Here is an 18,617-nt window from a genome sequence, read left to right as displayed (position 1 = left end):
CAGACGAGTATAATTATTTTGTGGCATACTTATTCAAGAATATTTGCTTTCAGGCTATTATGTAATTATGGTTGAAAAGTGTTGCTCTGTGAACTTACGAATACTGAAATGCCAATCTCAAAATTGTTTCCGCCCATATAACTACTTGGTAGTGTAAATTCATTATAAATAATCCACAAAGTTAAAGTAAGTACGTACAGATGTATGTATGGCTAAAAAGTGCCTTTAAAGTATTGTAATTTTAATGCACGTATAAATTATGGAATCTGTAGTATTAATTAATTTGTGGGGATGACGGATGATGAACTAAATTAAGCGTTTGAATCAAAATTTGTAGAATGAAAATAAATATTTTAATTCTTTTAAATATTTTATTTTCATTTTGGAACACATAAAAGAAAAAAGAACTTATTACTCCTGACATCAAAAATAAATTTTAAAGCAAATCACTCAAAAATTCCGTCAGAAAATACAGAGGAGTTAAACAAGTTGGTAACGAGGATGTCGCAATAAAACGGTGCGGAAGCACTTGTTGGGTTCTGTTCTATCATGGAGTTTGTTTTTATTCAAAATGTTCTATGTAGGCTCGACTCCATAAATCATTAGCGATATACTAAATCTTCGGCAATAAAAAAAAACGCCTGGAGCGTTTGACAGACCCGCATGCGAATTATGAAGAGAACTAAATAGTTAGCGTATTTTCGCTGAGTATTTTTAAGCTAGATGTTAGAATCACGGCTGATGTTTTTTGCCCTCAAGTTTCAATTTATCGAAATATTCTATATTCATGCATGCAATATTGATCAATACTCAAGAGGATGCCATTAATCTTCAAGCCGATATTAGCAGGCTTTACTTGTGGTGCCAGAATTCACGTCTTTCGCTGAACTTGTACAAGTGCTATCAACTGACTTACTCGACAACATCTAGCATTGTGTGTACGAGTACTAAGTACAGCATCCCGACTTGTGCCCCTCAGTGTGTTAGTGAGTTCAAGGACCTTGCCGTTGTCTTTGGTAACGAATTTTATTTTAATAACTATAAATAAAATATATTACTTCAAAATCTTTCTTCATGTTTCTTCAAAATCTTTAGTCATCAGATGGAATGCCCTTAAGTTCTCTGATCCCTATGCCATCAAGTTGCTCTATACATCATTTGTTAGGTCTGATCTAAAATATGCTGCTTTTATTTGGAGGCCATGCAGGCAGCAACCCATCAATAGAATTGAGCTTATGCACCCAATTTTACTCAAATATGCCCTTCTATCTCTGAACTTTATTTATCACACTCCATCACCTCAGTCTCAAGTCTTTAGAATTTCGTAGAGCTGTACTGTGTCTGTGGTTTATTGAAAATATTTTTACTGGAGCCACTGATTGTCCGTACTTGTATTTGTTGGAAAGGATTCGATTTAATACTCTCCAGTGATCTCCTGGAGGTTTCTACCCTTTTTATGGGGAAAACTTTAAAACTAAGTATGCCAGTAATACTCCCGTTACTCGCGCTTTGCGCGAATTAAATTTCATTAGTAATAATGTTGAGCGCTGCAGAACTGCTCAGAATACCCATGGAGCAATAATCAATATTTTCGAAATGGCGCCTTTGACGTCAATGACACGTCCCGCAGCGGAAGACGTTCTGAATTCGATGAAGAACGTCTCAAATCACTTTTGGAGGAGTGCGGTCGCCAAACCAGTCTTGAATTCTCAGAACAATTAACTGCGATCATAAAAAGATTCTCAATCACCTTCACTCAATAGGATTTACCGAAAAACTGGGAACCTGGATGCCTGGGTGCCTCACGAGCTGAACGAAAAAAAACAAATTGCTTCTCAGCATCTCATCCGCCATCGAACAACACACAGTCATAAACAGCGCTTTTTGAACCAAATCTTCACGGGAGATGAGAAATGGTGCCTATACATAAATATGAAGTAAAGAAGGGAGAGGGTAGCTCCTAGAGCTAAAGCCGAGAGGCGAGCCGGATATTCATTCAAAGAAAATCATGATACGAGGTGCGTTCAAAAAGTATCGCGAATTTTGAATTTTCGCAGGATACGTATGATCATGTCTCTCACTCATGCCGATGAGTTTGACCATTTTGAATGTTCAGTTAATTGTTGACAGCTGCTTTGCTTGCACGTGTTTCGGCTCGTCTTCGATTTTTACCTATTTAAAAAGATGGATCAAAGAATATGTATCCAATTTTGTGCGAAAACGAAATTAAGTGCGCCGATGCATTCTTGCAGCGAATGTTGACTGTATCATAGGCAGAAGCTACTTTGGACCAAAGCAGCGTTTATCCGTCTTACAAAATGTTCTCAGAAGGCCGAGAAGATGTGAACGACGAAAAGCGTGCCGGATGCCCGAGCACTTCAACAACAGACGAAAAAATTAATGAAGTGAAGAAAATGGTTTTGGCTAATCGTCGAATCACCGTTAGAGAAGTTGCTGAGGACCTAGACAGATCGATGGGCTCGTGTCATTCGATTTTTTTCAACGATTTGGGCATGAGAAGGGTCGCTGAAAAATTCATACCAAAACTACTCAATTTCGACCAAAAGCAGCATCGCATGAATATTGCTAATGAGATGTTGGACTCTGTCCGCGACGACCCAAAAAAGTGCGCCAAGTTCGGTTGAATGTAAAAGTTTTGCTTACCGTTTTCATCGATTGCAGGTGCGTTCTGCATCATGAGTTCTTGCCGCAGGGTAAAACGGTCAATAAGGAATATTACCTGCAAGTTATGCGCAATTTGGGCGGCCGCCGTAGCCGAATGGGTTGGTGCGTGATTACCATTCGGAATTCACAGAGAGGTCGTTGGTTCGAATCTCGGTGAAAGCAAAATTTATAAAAACATTTTTCTAATAGCGGTCGCCCCTCGGCAGGCCATGGCAAACCTCCGAGTGTATTTCTGCCATGAAAAAGCTCCTCATAAAAATATTTGCCGTTCGGAGTCGGCTTGAAACTGTAGGTCCCTCCATTTGTGGAACAACATCAAAACGCACACCACAAATAGGAGGAGGAGCTCGGCCAAACACCTAACAGAAGTGTACGCGCCAATTATTTATTTTTTTGTTTTTTTTATGCGCGAAGGCCCGGGTTTGTGGAAGAACAAAAATTGGCTGATGCATCACGATAACGCCCCTGCTCACACATCGTTGCTTGTGTGCGACTTTTTGGCCAAAAACAACACACTTGTGATGGTACAGCCACCGTAATCCCTAGATCTGGCCCCCTGTGAGTTTTTCTGGCTCCGAAACTGAAGAGGCTCATAAAAGGACGACGCTACGCTAGGATTGACGAGATAAAGGCATCGAAGGAGGAGCTGAACAAGATAAAAAAATGATTTTTTGAAGTGCTTCGAAGATTGGAAAAAACGTTGGCACAAGTGCATAATATCTAATTGAGATTAGTTTGAAGGGGACTAAATAGATATTAATGAATAAATAAATAATTTTTGCAAAAACACAAAATTCGCCATACTTTTTGAACACACCTCGTATGTGTCTGGTTGGGAGTCTCTTGAATGCCACGGTCAAGAGGTACCCAGCTGTACCGCGTGATTGAGGCTATTCGACTGAAAAGACCTGATCGACATGATCAAACCATACTCCTTCACGACAACTCGCAAGTCATCAAAGCCGCATTCCAAGAACTTGAATGGGAGGTACTTCAGAATCCGCCGTATTCTCTGGACCTTACTCCTAGCGATTACCATATTTTCCGCTCCCTGTCAAACCATATGAAGGGCGTTACCTTCGATAATAAAGAGGTCCTTAAAACCTGTCACAACAACTTCTTTGACACCAGACAAGGCGATTTTTGGCGGAACGGCATTAAGAAATTGGTCGAGAGGTGGAAAGAGGTTGTAAACAGCAGCGAATACATAATTGGTTAACTTATTGATAAAATTATTGTTTTTTGTTTATGTAAAAGTCTTCGGTAAAAACGCTACGAGCTTATACCCCAACCCAATAAAAAGTGTTCTGCGGGTGGAAATTACCAAAAATTATACCCATTTTATTGCCACAGCTAAGTGTTATTCGTTCAACATCCTTGCTGAACAACTCCATGTCAGTGATAGCCAGCCAGTATTTTAATTTGATTTGCACTCACTGAATAGGGTCAGTTGAAAATGGTAGCCCTAGATGTTCCAGGTGCTTTTACATTACGCGTGATAGTGGGAGAGAAGCTGAGCAATCTCGCTCTACTTTCCATAGTTCCTACATCTACTTAAAGGTGTGTCTCTTTTAGCATGTTTTTGTCTTGGACACAATCCCTTATAAGATGAAAAACATCGCTTTTTAAATAAGCACAGTATTTTTTTTCAGGTCTCAAGGCATTTCAGTAAGGCTGCTGCAGTAGAAAAAAAACCACAATTGCGTGTATTTTGTGCTTGATTAACAGTATGAGGAAGATATAAAACAAGAAGAGAGTCAAAGTAGCTGCTCTACTGCTGTTACTACCCAAGAATGATAGAAACAAGATTGCGCCCATCAGAGCGTACGTGACGTCACGTTTGCTGAGTTGTGCAGTATTGCCAAGCATTTGCTCTTCGCAATAAATTTAGTGCTTTTTTATACCGAAAATGCGAAAATTTTGAAGTTTCGTGTTTGTTTCTTTTTGCGTTTCATTTAAAGCTACCGAAACTGTAAGTTTTAAAAACTACACATTAATACATTACCCATATCGAACATTAGTTGGTTTTCAATGCTATCACTAGGAAAATGCTTCATACATATAAAGCTCGTTTTTGGATTGAAGGCATTTCCTCGCCGGCAGAAATGCATCCACTATTTGCAGAGCGCCTCATCCTTTGGAAATATAAAAAAGCTTATATCACACGCTTTATTGAGGTTCTTACTAGCACAATTTTTCACTGCACATTTTATGTTTTCTTATTTTTCACTTATACGAGTACACTTTCACGAATTATCTTATTTTTGCGTAAATATTCACTAAAACGTTTATTACCGTTTGTTTTTATTAACGCACATTTCAAAGAAGAAACGAATATTCATAAACATCAACAATAACCGCAATCATGGGCAATGTGACCAGATCTCTGAGAAGATTTTAGTGCTAATGAAATTTTTTTTACTCTTATAAAATTTGATAATTTGAAAGTGCAAATTTAATTTTTGGCTCCATTTAAGGTTATGCAAAAATATTAAATGCCCCACTCCCAACTCTTCTTAAGATTGAAAACCTTTTTACACATTTTAAAAAGCCTTTGAATTTATTGAATGCGAATTAAAACCATAGAGGTGTAATCGTTTCTTCCGGTCATCAATCCTTAGTGAGACATAGGACATTAAGAGTTATATTCATTGTAAAAATAAACAAGAAAATACCAGAAAATACTAAAGAAACCATACTGACATTTTTACAAAAAGAGTACCTTATCTAGTTACATAACTTCAAATATAGCAAAAAAGTCGTTCCCTTAACAAAAGAGTCTCGCTTAACAAAAAAACCTCATAAATTAAATTGTACATAATCATGACACATTTATTTAAAAAAACGCACATTTTAAAGACAATTTGTCACGCATACAAAGTTCTTTAAGTGATTCAATAAAAATTTGTTGGGTTATTTTCTTTGAATGGGCATTTTAATGCGTTTTTATATCCAAAGCTAGGCAACACTGCAGTAGCGAGAGAGAGATTTGACTGCCGAAAGCAGAAGAACACCAACAGCACCTGCACTCGCGGGCAATGCCACCAGATGTTAAAAAAAAGTAAAGCTAAATAAAACTGAGTGAATTATTTAAATAATTATTAAAAAATGTATATTTTACAAAATTATAAACATGACATTTTAATTAGAACAGCTAGAAAAATGTCATGAAGAAAGAACTAAAACTCCGAGACAAAAAATAATAAAAATAACAAAAAAAAAATGATAAATCAAGTTACGAAAATGGTAATCTGGCCATACTGCAGCTAAAATCACGTAACTAGTTGTCAAATTCGCTGAGCGCAAAGTAACGGGACCACGATAGGCGCCACCTCATTATTCTTTCCATCATGGTTACTACCATTTTGATGTGGTTCGTTGCAGAGTACATTGCTTATTTGTGTGAGTAGAGGTGTGAGAGAAAAATTTATTTTACACTTACATAACATCCGTATAACAGTTTTTCGCGATTGCACTCGTTGAACGCCTGCACAAAAGAAAGAGATAAACGTTTACAGAATTAATATATTAATTAAAAGATTAAACTGTTAATTATGATGGAGGAATTAAAGATATGAAAAACAAAAGTAAGTCAACTAGAGGTTATTTTTAAATTATGTCTGTAATTTTTCAAATAAGTATACAGCATTACATAAGCAGTCGGCTAAAATCAACACCATACACAATTCTGCCCTGCACTATAATAGGTTTTAAGCATTTCCCAAGCGTAGGTGTGTGCCAACTGTCTATGTGCAGACATAAGCCTAGCAAGAAATTTCCGGAATAAGCGAATTCCCTTTCTGAGCGATAGCCAGGTGGCACTCAAGGCTTTATCATCCTGTAAGATTAGGCCGCCACTGGTACGTGAGTGTATCGAGAAACCAAATCTACTAGGAACGCACAATCGCAGCCGGCTAATATGGGTCCCAGAACACAGGGGTATAACTGGAAACAAAGTAGCGGACGCATTGGCGAGTGACGCTGCGGCCTCGTTGCTAATAGGACCCGATTCCTATCTTGCTATGGGACAACACAACATCAAGGAGAAGCTTAAGAGCGAAGAGGTAAGGCTAAGGTAGGCTTGCTAGCGCGAAACTATGGGGCTACGAAATCCGAATATAGCCAAAGAGGTTTGAAATATAGCCAAAAGAGGTTTGAAATACTCATAATACTCATAAAATCAAGGCTAAACTGAGAATGCTCACGAGCTGGTGCTGTTTACGAAACTTCAGTGGACTCGTTATTTCAGATGGAACTCCATTTACAATATAGGCATCTTTTTTTTCTTCTTAGTTGGCATGAAAACCGCTTACGCGATTTTGACCGAGTTTGACAAGTCGTTTCTTTCTCGTATTAACCGACGCTAGTTGGACACACCAAGTGAAGCCAAGCCCTTCTTCAGAGGTCAGTCCTTCTCAGAGGAGGCCTTCCTCTTGCTCAGCTATCAACAGCTGGTACCGCATCGAAATCTTTCAGAGCCAGAGCGGACGACATGACCCAGCCAGCGTAGCCACTGGATCTTTATTCGCTGCGTTATGTCTATTTCGTCGTAAAGCTCATACAGTTCATTGTTCCATCGCCTACGATACTCGCAGTTACCAAGGTGCTTTGGTTTAAAAAATCTTTCTCTTAAACAGTCTAAGGGATACCTCAAGCTTCTGCGCAAACAATAGAACAGAGATAATGAGACACTTATAAAGTGTTAGTCTTATTCGTCGCTAGAGGTCTTTACTACTCAATTGCTTGCTTAGTCCAAAGTAACACTTGCTGGCAAGAGAGATTATCCGTTGGTTTTCAAGTCTACGGATGAAGTCCACGCAATTGGCGAAAGTCCCACATTGACATGCCCTTGGGAGTAACAAGAACGATTCTTCTGTATACAGTTCAAGCAGCCCACAACTTACCGGCTTCTCCCAAGTATCCTTTGTATAACTCCCGAACATCCGTTTGGGAGCGAGCTAGTGAGAGAAGGCGAATCAACACAGGATATCTGAATGTGCGCTAGGCTTGAGACTCCCCACGTTAAACTCCTTCCCCATCATAAAATCCAACAAAGCCTCGGATGTAAAGATTATAGGTTTATTTCATATAAAAATTTTCTCATGCAATTAAGCCGATTGCTTAATTGTTGCTCGTGTACTGGTATTTGGAAATGATGGCCGATTTACCTACATATATTTCAGTAAATATTTAGTTGATCTACTCACCCAATTGCAGCGTTGCACTAAACCGTATCTGCGCGCCCATCATGTGATACAAGATCATTATGATTAACATCGGTATGGCAAAGAATACACAGAACGATAGCTCGAATAATGGAAAATTATTAGGATAATGGACCATATTACAAAAGGCGGACTCTGGTATTGTGTCATTAGCTGTTTGGAGAAAAAAAGAGAAACTTACTTATACACATAAATATGGCAGATTTAATCCTTAATACTTAAAAAATAATTTAATATAAATATTCAGCAATAAATTTGTAAAGTCTAATCTAAAGAAAATCGGATTATCGGCTATGGTAGCTGAGGCAGTTGCATTTATTTATTTATATATACTTACTTAAGGGATAAACCAAGTACTGAATGTCCGTGAGTATACCAAATGGAATGGCGCTTATCATACTGACAACCCAAAGGGCGGCAATTAAGCGAGCAGCGCGCTTTAATCCGATCATCGCATGCAAATGCAACGGATGGCAAATGGCGAGAAACCGTTCCATAGAGAACGCGACTATGGTGAGTACGGAGACGTACGTCGAACTGAAAACAAATACAAAAAGAAGTTACACAAATAGCAACTGCACATCTCAAAAAGTACAAAAATAATGTTTTAACAATAAAAACAACATCATATTAACAACTGTTAATTTGTGAATGAATTATATTTACTTTCCGCGTGCATTTATGAGTGGAAGTGCATGCAAGCAAGTGAAGGTGCGTATGGGGCGGATGTAATCGTATATATGTATATGCAGATGTAACGTGATTATTTTTAAGTACTTACGCTTCTGAAATATAAGCGCGCATCTTACAGAAGGGCAATCCAAACAAGTACGGATATTGGTGCCAATATAAGAATATTTCCGCAGGCAAACCTGATTTATGAGGATGAGAATAAAAAAAATTAAATCTTCGTTTTAACATTCTGTAGCTGTAGGTGTGTGCAAGTATAGTTTATTTGAATACTAGGTTGTTCAATAAGTTTTGCGGTTCGATAAGAAACACACAATTTTATGATTTGAAACAAACTTTATTATTCGGTATAGTCTCCCTGAACATTCAAACACTTATTCCAACGAGATTCCAATTTATGAATTTTATCAATGAAGTGAGAATCTGGAAGGGCTGCAAAATACGCTTCGACAGCTGCTATGGCCTCATCATTTAATGGAAAATGCTTTCCACGCATGTTTTTTTTTTTGTTTAGTTTAGGAAACAGATGCGACTTTCATCAGGTGCCAAATCAGGTGAATGCGATGGATGCTCCAACTCGAACTCCAATTCATAGATTTTAGCCACTGTCAAAAAGCACTTGTGACCAGGTGGATTGTCCTGATGAAAAATAATTTTTTTCTTTTGCAAACTGCGTCTTTTTTCACGAATTTTTTAATTCAGCTATTCTCAAAAGATTATAATAATATTCAGAATTTATTGTTTTGCCAATTTGCAAGTAATTCACAAGCAAAATTCCTTTCGCAGCCCCAAAAACTGATGCTATTACCTTCTTAGCCGATTTCTAGGCACGAACTCGTTTCAGAGCCGAAGAACCAGGTTCGCACCACTCTTTAACCTCTTGTTTTGATTTAGGATCACGGTGATAGACTCGTGTGTTATTCATAGTGATGAGTCGATGCACAAAATCCACTTTATACAATACTTTCGAAAGCCGCAGCTTATTTTTTATGATTCTAACATAGAAGCTGATGCTGCCTCCCTCTCTTCTAACGTTGCTAGCAATGATGTTGTTGTTGTAAATGCAACGACTTCATCGATCACTTCACAATTATAAATCCAGCTTTGTTATGCAGAGTCCTTGTATGGTGGAACTCGCTGCAGGGTTCAAAGATCTGATCTCATTGGAATCAGTGGATCACTCCTACTCTAGCACTCAACGCTATGCTAAATGTGACACCCGTGGACATTGCAGGAAAAACTGATTGATATATCCGGGCAAAAACCTAGACTTAAGTTATGGACACTCTAATATTTATATCCTCGTCGTGCTGAATCGTTGTACACCCTCGCTTGGTCCGATCATAATGTTTTCCATTCATATTCACTTAAGGCAGGAGTGGGCGGTGTGCAACATTTGGAGTGCTCCCACAACTCATCTTGTAAGCTATTATTTGTTCAAAAATATCATTCCGTACGCTATTCACTTGATACGAATCCAGTGAGATTTTTTGCTGCCCCCACTATTTAAGGTGCCATTTTGCGAAAAGCATTTTGAGGCCATTAAGGTAAAGCAGAAAATGAAAATTCGCAGAAAAAGTTGAAAAAATTTACAAAATCGGCTTATGGGAAATATTGAAACGTGAAAGTATGGGTGGAACTGTTTTTCGTTTTTGTTAAATCATTTTCTCCTTCGCTTCTATTTATTTATTTTCAACGTAAAGCGAGTACTTTTACTATCGAAGATAACAATCAAGTTAGAAACAAAGAAAGAAGAACAAAAAAAAAAATACATGAAATATTACGATGTTTCCATTTACAGAGAAATACAGCCAGTCTCACCTAATCGAGTATTGCAAATGTAACAAAAGAATGCTGTAAATATGAATATACTAATTAGCAACAACTACACTTTAGCGGCCACTTGAGAATTTACTCAAAGTGAACAAAGCTTTTCACTGCAGCAACGAAACTTTGTCAATAATTAGGTACTGTTTTCATTTTGTGTAATAGAAACGCATATTTTCATTGTATTCTTTTTTTTTTTTTTTTTTTTTTGAAAAGTACGTTACACCTTTTGGCTGCCCACTTTTGCCAGTAGATAGTAGATGGCTCATTGAGGAAATGTTACAGCATAAGCAGGATAATACTAAGATATTTAGCTCTCTAGTGGAAAAAATGCAAAGTAAAATAAAATGAAATATTAATTTTACGCACAAATGTAAAAGTGCGGGTGAACAAGTCCAAGAAAATTATACTATACGAGGAGGGTTTAAAAAGTACCCGTGTTAGAAATGAAGGCATCAGTTTTCAAAAAAAAATTTTATTTTTCAACTTAGTCCCCTTGTGGCAAGATACACTTCTCCCAATACTCTGGCCATTTTTTTAACCCCTGCAAAAAATATGATTTATCGTACTCTCCAAAATACGCCTCCGTCTCAGCGATTACTTATATCCAAGCGGCATATTTCAAAGGAACTCAGCCTATTTTTCTGACCGATTTTTTATTTGACAGTTTTATTGTGATACCCACCTGAAACACGCTTACGAGGATTTTCGTGGAAATGGAAATAAGCGAATTTCGTTTGCTCATTAAAAATTATTTTTTATGTGAAAATATCATCAAATGAATCAAACAAAAGCTCAAAAGTATCGGTCAGTCCACAAGTTCGTGCGTTTTTTAAAGGTGGTTTTAAAATTAATAAAAAAGATGTTTAAAGTATTTATTAATCAATAATATATTTTCCTTCAATACTTACAATGTCTTCCCAACCTTTAGGCAAATTTGTAATTCCCTGCTCAAAAAAATATTTGTCCTTGGAGCCAAAATACGCTTCGATATCCCTTTTTATAGCTTCTTTTGAGGAGTAGTTCTTGTTACTCATATGGGATTGAAGTCCACGGAGAAGGTGATAATCACAAGGTGCAATATCCGGAGAGTATGGTGGATGCGCCATTAGCTGATGGGAATAATAATCAACAGTTATCGTCTGTCTTGGTTCCAGAAGTTTATAATAAACAATACCGGTCATATCACACCAAATAGACAGGAGAAGCTTCTTGGGCTGAAGGCCATCTCTAGAGGTCGGTTCTGGTGTTCCATTGGAGTTTGCGAACAGGATTGTTGTAAAGGATCCATTTTTTATTACCAGTAACGATACGGTTCGAAAAACTTTCATTTTCAAGCCGTTGCAACAGCTGAGAACACACATCCACTCTCTGCTCAAGGTTGGCGACGGAAAGTCTATGCGGAACCCATTTTCCCAGCTTTGAAACCTTTTCCAATTGAACCAGGTACCTGTGAACTGTTCCATGCGATGAATTTAACCTCTGAGCTATCATATCGACTGTCAAATTTGGTTCAGCTTCCACGAGTTTGAGCAAGGCGCCGGAGTTAAAAACTTCAGGACGATCAGCGCGCGGGGCATTCTCCACGACGCAGTTACCACTTCGGAATTTTGAAAACCACTTTTGCGGAGTCCTTACACTCACGGTATCCTCTCCGTGAACAGTGTTTATTTCTGCAGTAGCAGTTGTTGCGTTTTTACCACTTTTATAAAAGAATACAAAATATACCTGTTATACGCGTTCGAAGATTCCATTTTATTTTTTAACAACACGTGCTTCTATCCGCGATTAAAATCACTTGTTGAATGCGCAATATATCAAAGAAAATATAAATAGTTCCGTTATATTCCGCGAATAATTTTTTGTATGCAAAAATCGTACAAAAGTGAAATTATGGGTAAAATACGCACGAACTTATGGACTTACCTGATATTTTATTATTTCTTTCATACCCACACTTGTTGACATAACTTCGTGTGTACATACATATGTATGTGTTCACATAATTACAATATAGGGATATGTATACATATTTTTTTTTATGATAATTTTTTCTTTGATTTCTTATATCAATGTAATTTAGTGTATACGAAAACCATCCCTATAAGACAGCTGACTATCATATAAGCACTCATGAGGATAATATCACTGTCCTCATCCAATTACACATTTTCGTTCTAGCCATGGGAAAGTTCTGATAGTTTCCCCTTGTCAGTGTGATATTCTATCTCTTTTTTACCAATAGCAATTTCTTATAACTGAAAAATATATCTACTATGCTCTAAAGGCAAGCCAACTAATTATTTTTATTCTTACAATGTAATAACTGCTGACAACTGAACTCCTCATTGTCGTCATCACAACTTCTCAGCACTAATAATCATACTTCTCATTTTTGTTCTCAAAAAGTAATCAGCACTGATGGGCCAAACTACTCATTTTCTTAGCAAAAAGTAATCAGCACAAACTCCTCATTTTCGTTAAAATGATTCAGACTGAGGAGCTTTTGTCGTCATAAAATATTTTATTTAAAAATATATAAAATTTATATTTTTTTGTTTTCATTAGAAAACTTTTACATACCAATTGGTGTTTTATCCACGCAGATTAAAACTCACGAATTTTCAAATGTTAGCCAAGCATCTACTCACACTAGAATTTTTTTCAGAGCAGCCACATTATAAGCATACAAATGAGTTGCCTTGGCGTTTAAAGTACAGTGGATATATTTTTCACTTATATGAAATTGCTATTGGTAAAAGAGAGACCTTTTTCTTTCAAATGAAATGTTTGATTTCCCCATTAAAAAATGTTCTATATGCTATTCTGATAATGCGCATGTATTAAAGACTAATAAAATACTTGTAAATGTGTTGAAATTTTGTCGAAAGTGCTCAGCACCGTCTTGTAGGGTTATAATCAAAATTCCAAACGTTACCCAAAATTCACAAAAATGTTTCCAGTTTAGAAAAACAAATTTAAATTTTTTAATCAGAGCCAGTAGAAATATTATATTATTTTTTTCTTCATACTAAAAGATTTTTAAACCTATGGTATGATTCAAATAGCCGAAAAAACTTAGCATCGTATGAGAAAAAAATGTCAAAAATCATCGCGATTTTTGAGCGACTTCAAAGTTACACTTCATTGCATCGGGTGTTTTCTAGCTGCATATAAACTATCGATGTCGATAACTGTAGTTCGATAGTTAAGAATGGCAAAATTGGTTGACATTTCTGCTCAGTAACGCTAGAAAAATGCTTCCAAGTTGTGGAAATTAATTTGAAAAAAAAAGTTTGCAAACATCGTAAAGCGAAGTCATGAAGGAAGCGCCAAAATGTCAATTCGCCATCATTCTCAACTTGTTGGCCTCTGTACTCCGACTACGTTGAGCAGTTTACGTAAGGATCTTGGCTTATAGGGTAGACAGACGGCGGCGTTAATCGGGATTCACGACTTAATTCGGAATTATCTCAGGGATTAAGTGTAATTAAAGTGGATTAACTATTTAGGAATCAAGTGTAATTAAGCGGATTAGGGGAATTTTCTATGGCAACATTGCCGATAGCTAATTTCTATTGTGAATAAAATATAATGCAACTTTTAAAGAGAAAAACAAGACAAGCTGGACAAGACATGGAATTCTTTGCACTATCACTTTCGAAATTGTATTAAATGTATTAAATAAATATTTCGGAGCAGTTTGAAAAATTACTAATTTGAGAGTAATCTTTGACTCCACTTTTAAGTTTCTTAGTCATTCGTATTCTACACTTGCCTCCATTCGGCGTCCGATTTTACTAATCCTTACACTTAGAAGTCACTACTTACTTAACTGGAGGTCAAATCAGCAGTGACACATCAACATACGTGAACGCATTCCAAAGAAATATCTTCGTTTTGCACTCAGATCTTTACACTTCACTGATCCGATTCCTTCATATAATGAATACTTTTCATTACTAAATTTAAAATCGTTACAAAGTAGAAGAAGTATACTTTCCACTCTATTTTGCTTTCGATTGCATAAATGCGACTTTACTCTTCGAGCGCATTCAGTTTCAAAATACCTCGAAAAAAACTCAGGAGTAATGGTTTATTCTTCCCAGAGCGGGTTAGAACTGTTTTCCCCTTTGATTAGAACATTGAATGAAGTTGGCGTTGAAGTTCTTTGGCTTTTGATTTATGGCTATCTAAATTTAAGTTCAAATTATCACTCAATGAATTGTTTAAATAGTAGCGAAATATGTATAACTCTAACTAACAGTGTTTAGTTCTATGTAGTCTGTAAGAAACCTTGCATTTCTAGATTTACTAAATGAATAAATAAATAAATATTTAATAAAGGTGACATCTCAAAAATGACTGAATTTGGTTATGTAAGCTAAATTTGCACAAAAAAGTTTATTTTCTTAGTTCTCTTAACTTTTACTGAAGGATAAACCCGGTTCAATCCGAACTTAAATCTATCAGCCATTTACTTTTACACGTCGTTGACCCACGCGCAAATACATAAAACTCAGCTTCTAACTTTTTGCTTTTAATATATTTTTTATACTAGAAATGTAGCTAACTTCTTTTTCCTTATTTTCTTTACATTAAGCCACACTTATACTGTATTTGTATGTGTTCAAACTGAATGTCACCCGGCGCCCTACAGGCAAAACGGCTTTAGAAAGTAAAGTAAAGTGAAAAATTTTACGCGCTTACAAGTACTCAGCTGTATATAAAAACTATGCAAGTAGTACATCAAATGGAAAACAGCGACAGATTTGCAAAATGTACTATAAACAAGTAAGGAAGGCTAATTCGGTCCGGGCCGAACTTTATAAAGGGTTTTTCAATTGGCGCGGGTCGATTTTGTTTTGGTGACATCTGTCAAATCTTTTGTTTATTATTCAGTTTTTTATGCCAAATCATCATGGCGAGTTCCACGATTGAAAAGCACGTTCAAACGATAAAAATTTATTATCAAAAGGAGTGTTCATTAACGCAAACGTTGCGCGCATTGCGCCCATTTTTCGGTAGACGTGGTGGTCCTTCCAATTTCTTATGACCCATATTGAACCATATGGACCTAGACGACATGTGGTTCCAGCAGGACGGCGCTACGTGCCACACAGCAAACGCCATTTTATTCCATTTCAACATCCACCAGCCCTTATTGGAAAACCCTTTACTTATGGCACACCTGCGAATATTTTAGGAAAATGTAATTTGCGTTGGTTGTTAACTTTTAGAATCAAATAAACTCAAACACATGAAATTTATAGCCGGCAGCATTGTAGAAACGAACAAAATTTTAGTCTTAACACACAAAAAAGTGAGTGCGGTTTTATCCGACCTCGATAATATTTTTGTCGAACTGAAATGAGATGGGAGGCAATACATGTACCAGGTAGGTAGGTAGGTAGGAGGGTAGGTTGGTGGGTAAGTAGGTAGAAGTGACAGTCCGTCTTTAAACTAATTCACTTCGACCGTTGTCGATCCATTGTGATACCACAGTAGCAGTTTATCTGCTACTCTTCGTTAAACCATTTTGTTTTAAGGCAAACCCATTGATCAGGCTGACACTTACATACTATACGAGTATATCCCTAAGGTCATTAGTATCATTCATGCAAATAGGTGACACGTCTTTAGTGACCCAAAAAGTAGTAAAATAACTACATATTCAAATTGACTGCAGGCTTACTCTCTGGGCCCAGATACGGCATTCAGCTAACAAAGCAGCAAAGGGCTCGGGAACGCTAAGTAGATTAAGTGGGCCAAACTCAATTCCCCTGTACGGCAGCGAAGTATAAAGAATCGTGCTAAACTTCAAAGCCAAGCGCAAATCACTGGAGGCTATGCAATGAACAGCGGCACTCAGCGTCTGGCGCTGCGGTCTTTGCGGTGGAAGATACCCGTCGGCCTCATGGCTCGGGAACGAATGGATGTGGGGGACTGCAAGAAGAGACCCGTCATCACTAGCGGAACGGAGATGCCAAACTAAGCTGCGGTGGCAAAGCCGATGAGACACTGAACCGAGTGGTAGTTGGGCGGCGAAACTTATTCCATCAATAGGCAAGTGGATCCAAAAGAACTTCGGGGAAGTGAACTATTTCTTAACTCAGTTCCTCTCGGGCCAAGGGCACTTCCGGATATACCTCTACCACATGCAAGGCAATCGATCTCAAGTGCATATACTGCGAAGTGCCGAGCGATGACGTTGACCACACGTTTTTTACCAAATAGTTATGAAAGATAGCTCGCGGAAAGAGCTGCACTGAGGAAGCAGATTGGCGGCATCGCACTAAGCAACATAATCAGCAAAATGCCCGAACGCGAAAACAGCTGGAGCGCGGTAAAGAAATACATCGAGGACGCTCTATGAAAAAAAAAAGATAGACCCCGACACAGTGCAACAAAGCAAAGCCACACAGATAGAGGCACAAGAAGACGAGCCAGGACTACAAATATGGTGGACCCTGACGTGGGTCTTTATCGATACCGTTCAGGTCCCCCTCGAAGTAATGCGAAAAGCAGTCCCGGGAAGGGTGTCTCCCCAGAAGGAGAGGAGAGATTGCTTTAGTGGCCACACCACTCGACGCAGTAGACGACGGTTACTGTAAGAGCGAAGTCATTTTCAACCCTACCTTCCCACCTACCAAAAAAAAAAAAAAACTAGTAAATATCATTCAGGAATGATGAGCTGAAGTATCTAAGCCTAGTGGCATGCCACGCGGGACAGTGACAGAGAAGATGTCTCACAGAATTTTCCTCCTCCACATTCTTGCAACTTCTGCAGTAGCCGAAATGAGGTACAGTGAGCCAAAAAGAAACTGCGGCACTGATATTCAAAATTTCAAATATATGTAATAAGGAAATTATTTACAGTTTTCTAAGAAATCATTTGTGTTGAATTAAATGTAATTTTTAAGTATTCAATATGCAGATTTGTTCTTTTAATATTAGCGTAACTCCGTTTATTTAAGTAATAATCGCAATAGTATAATTTTTCAAAGTCACACAAAAAAGGGAACACCCTTTAGCACATGTAAGTAAGCTATGTGTATTTCGTTATTTTAACATAATGGAACTGCAGAACTTAGTTTTATTTCTCACATTTTGCAACGTCAGTTTTCAAGAGTGAAGATGAATAAGCAAACTTCGAGTGATTAGAAGAACTATGGCGAAATACGATTCCGAAGGGAAAAGTGTGCGTAAATCGCAGAAAATTTTGAAAAAAGAGAATTTGACAGTATTTGATATACGGAAAAAATATAGTGAAAACCATTATTTTCTTAGAAAAAGTGGTACTAGAAAAGTCTGCATAGTTAATTCAAATGTGCCCAAGAGAATAAATATAAATTTAATAAACATGAACTCGAAAATTTCTGGAACTAAACTTGCTAAATCACACAAAAATTCGTGAATTGTGGACATACAACCACAAACTATCAGAATGTTTCCGCATAGTTAAGAACACAGAGTGTACACTCCTAGAAAAAAAGCTCTTTCTTTCAAGGATAAATGCGTGTAAAAGGTTGAATTATACTAACGGATACGTCACTAAGCCGAATGAATTTTGGAGCAACATAATTTGCACCGACGAATCGCAACTCAACATATTTGGGTCAGATAGTCGCAGTTTTTTCTAGAGAAGGGAAGGTGCAGCTCTCAATCCGTCTGCAGGGTCCAGCACTCGAAGTGTAGCCAATTAAAAAAACCCATAAATTTAGGTTAGACAATTACTTTTATTCAATTCCAAGTAAAAAATGTGTGAAAATAATACAAAATTACGAATAAATTTACTTTTGTTCGATATGACCACCTTTTGCCTTGACTATGACCTTGAGAGGTCCAGAAACGAATCGCAAGCTGCCTGTATGTGACTTGCAGGTATTTTAGACCACCCGCGGGCATTGGCTGTTTTCAGAGCCTCGAGACTGGTGAATCTTTTAGTTCAGACCTTGCTCTCCAAAATAACCTAAAGAGAATAATACATCGAATTCGCGTCTGGTGAATTTGAGAGCCATTGTGTGGACGCTATGAAGTTCGGAACGATGTTTTTTAGCCATTCTTGGTTCACTTGAGCTTCGTGAGATGGTGCCGAGTCCTGCTTCAAAGCAACCTCCAGAATACCTTCCCGATAACATTTCGCATTTACCCTGACGCCAGGATCGGTGAAAACGATTGGAGAGCGCC

The 18,617-nt window shown here is 37.5% G+C and overlaps 1 protein-coding gene across 1 annotated transcript in view; it reads right to left on the bottom strand.

Moving 5' to 3' along the window:
• Nucleotides 1-18,617, bottom strand: part of LOC128861391 (neuropeptides capa receptor) — a 151,063-nt gene that overhangs the window by 59,905 nt on the left and 72,541 nt on the right. Inside the window, exons 4-7 of the mRNA XM_054099510.1 lie at nucleotides 8,692-8,782; nucleotides 8,248-8,447; nucleotides 7,893-8,063; nucleotides 6,128-6,172 (exon numbers count right to left, since the gene is read on the bottom strand). Of these exons, the coding sequence (XP_053955485.1) occupies nucleotides 6,128-6,172; nucleotides 7,893-8,063; nucleotides 8,248-8,447; nucleotides 8,692-8,782 (507 nt within the window). The remainder of the gene's footprint in view (nucleotides 1-6,127; nucleotides 6,173-7,892; nucleotides 8,064-8,247; nucleotides 8,448-8,691; nucleotides 8,783-18,617) is intronic.

This window comes from Anastrepha ludens, chromosome 4 (genome assembly GCF_028408465.1).
Source record: "Anastrepha ludens isolate Willacy chromosome 4, idAnaLude1.1, whole genome shotgun sequence".
NCBI classification, from domain to species: domain Eukaryota; kingdom Metazoa; phylum Arthropoda; class Insecta; order Diptera; family Tephritidae; genus Anastrepha; species Anastrepha ludens.
The sequence above is the reverse complement of the archived record's forward strand: the minus strand, read 5'-3'. Positions and strand labels throughout refer to the sequence as shown.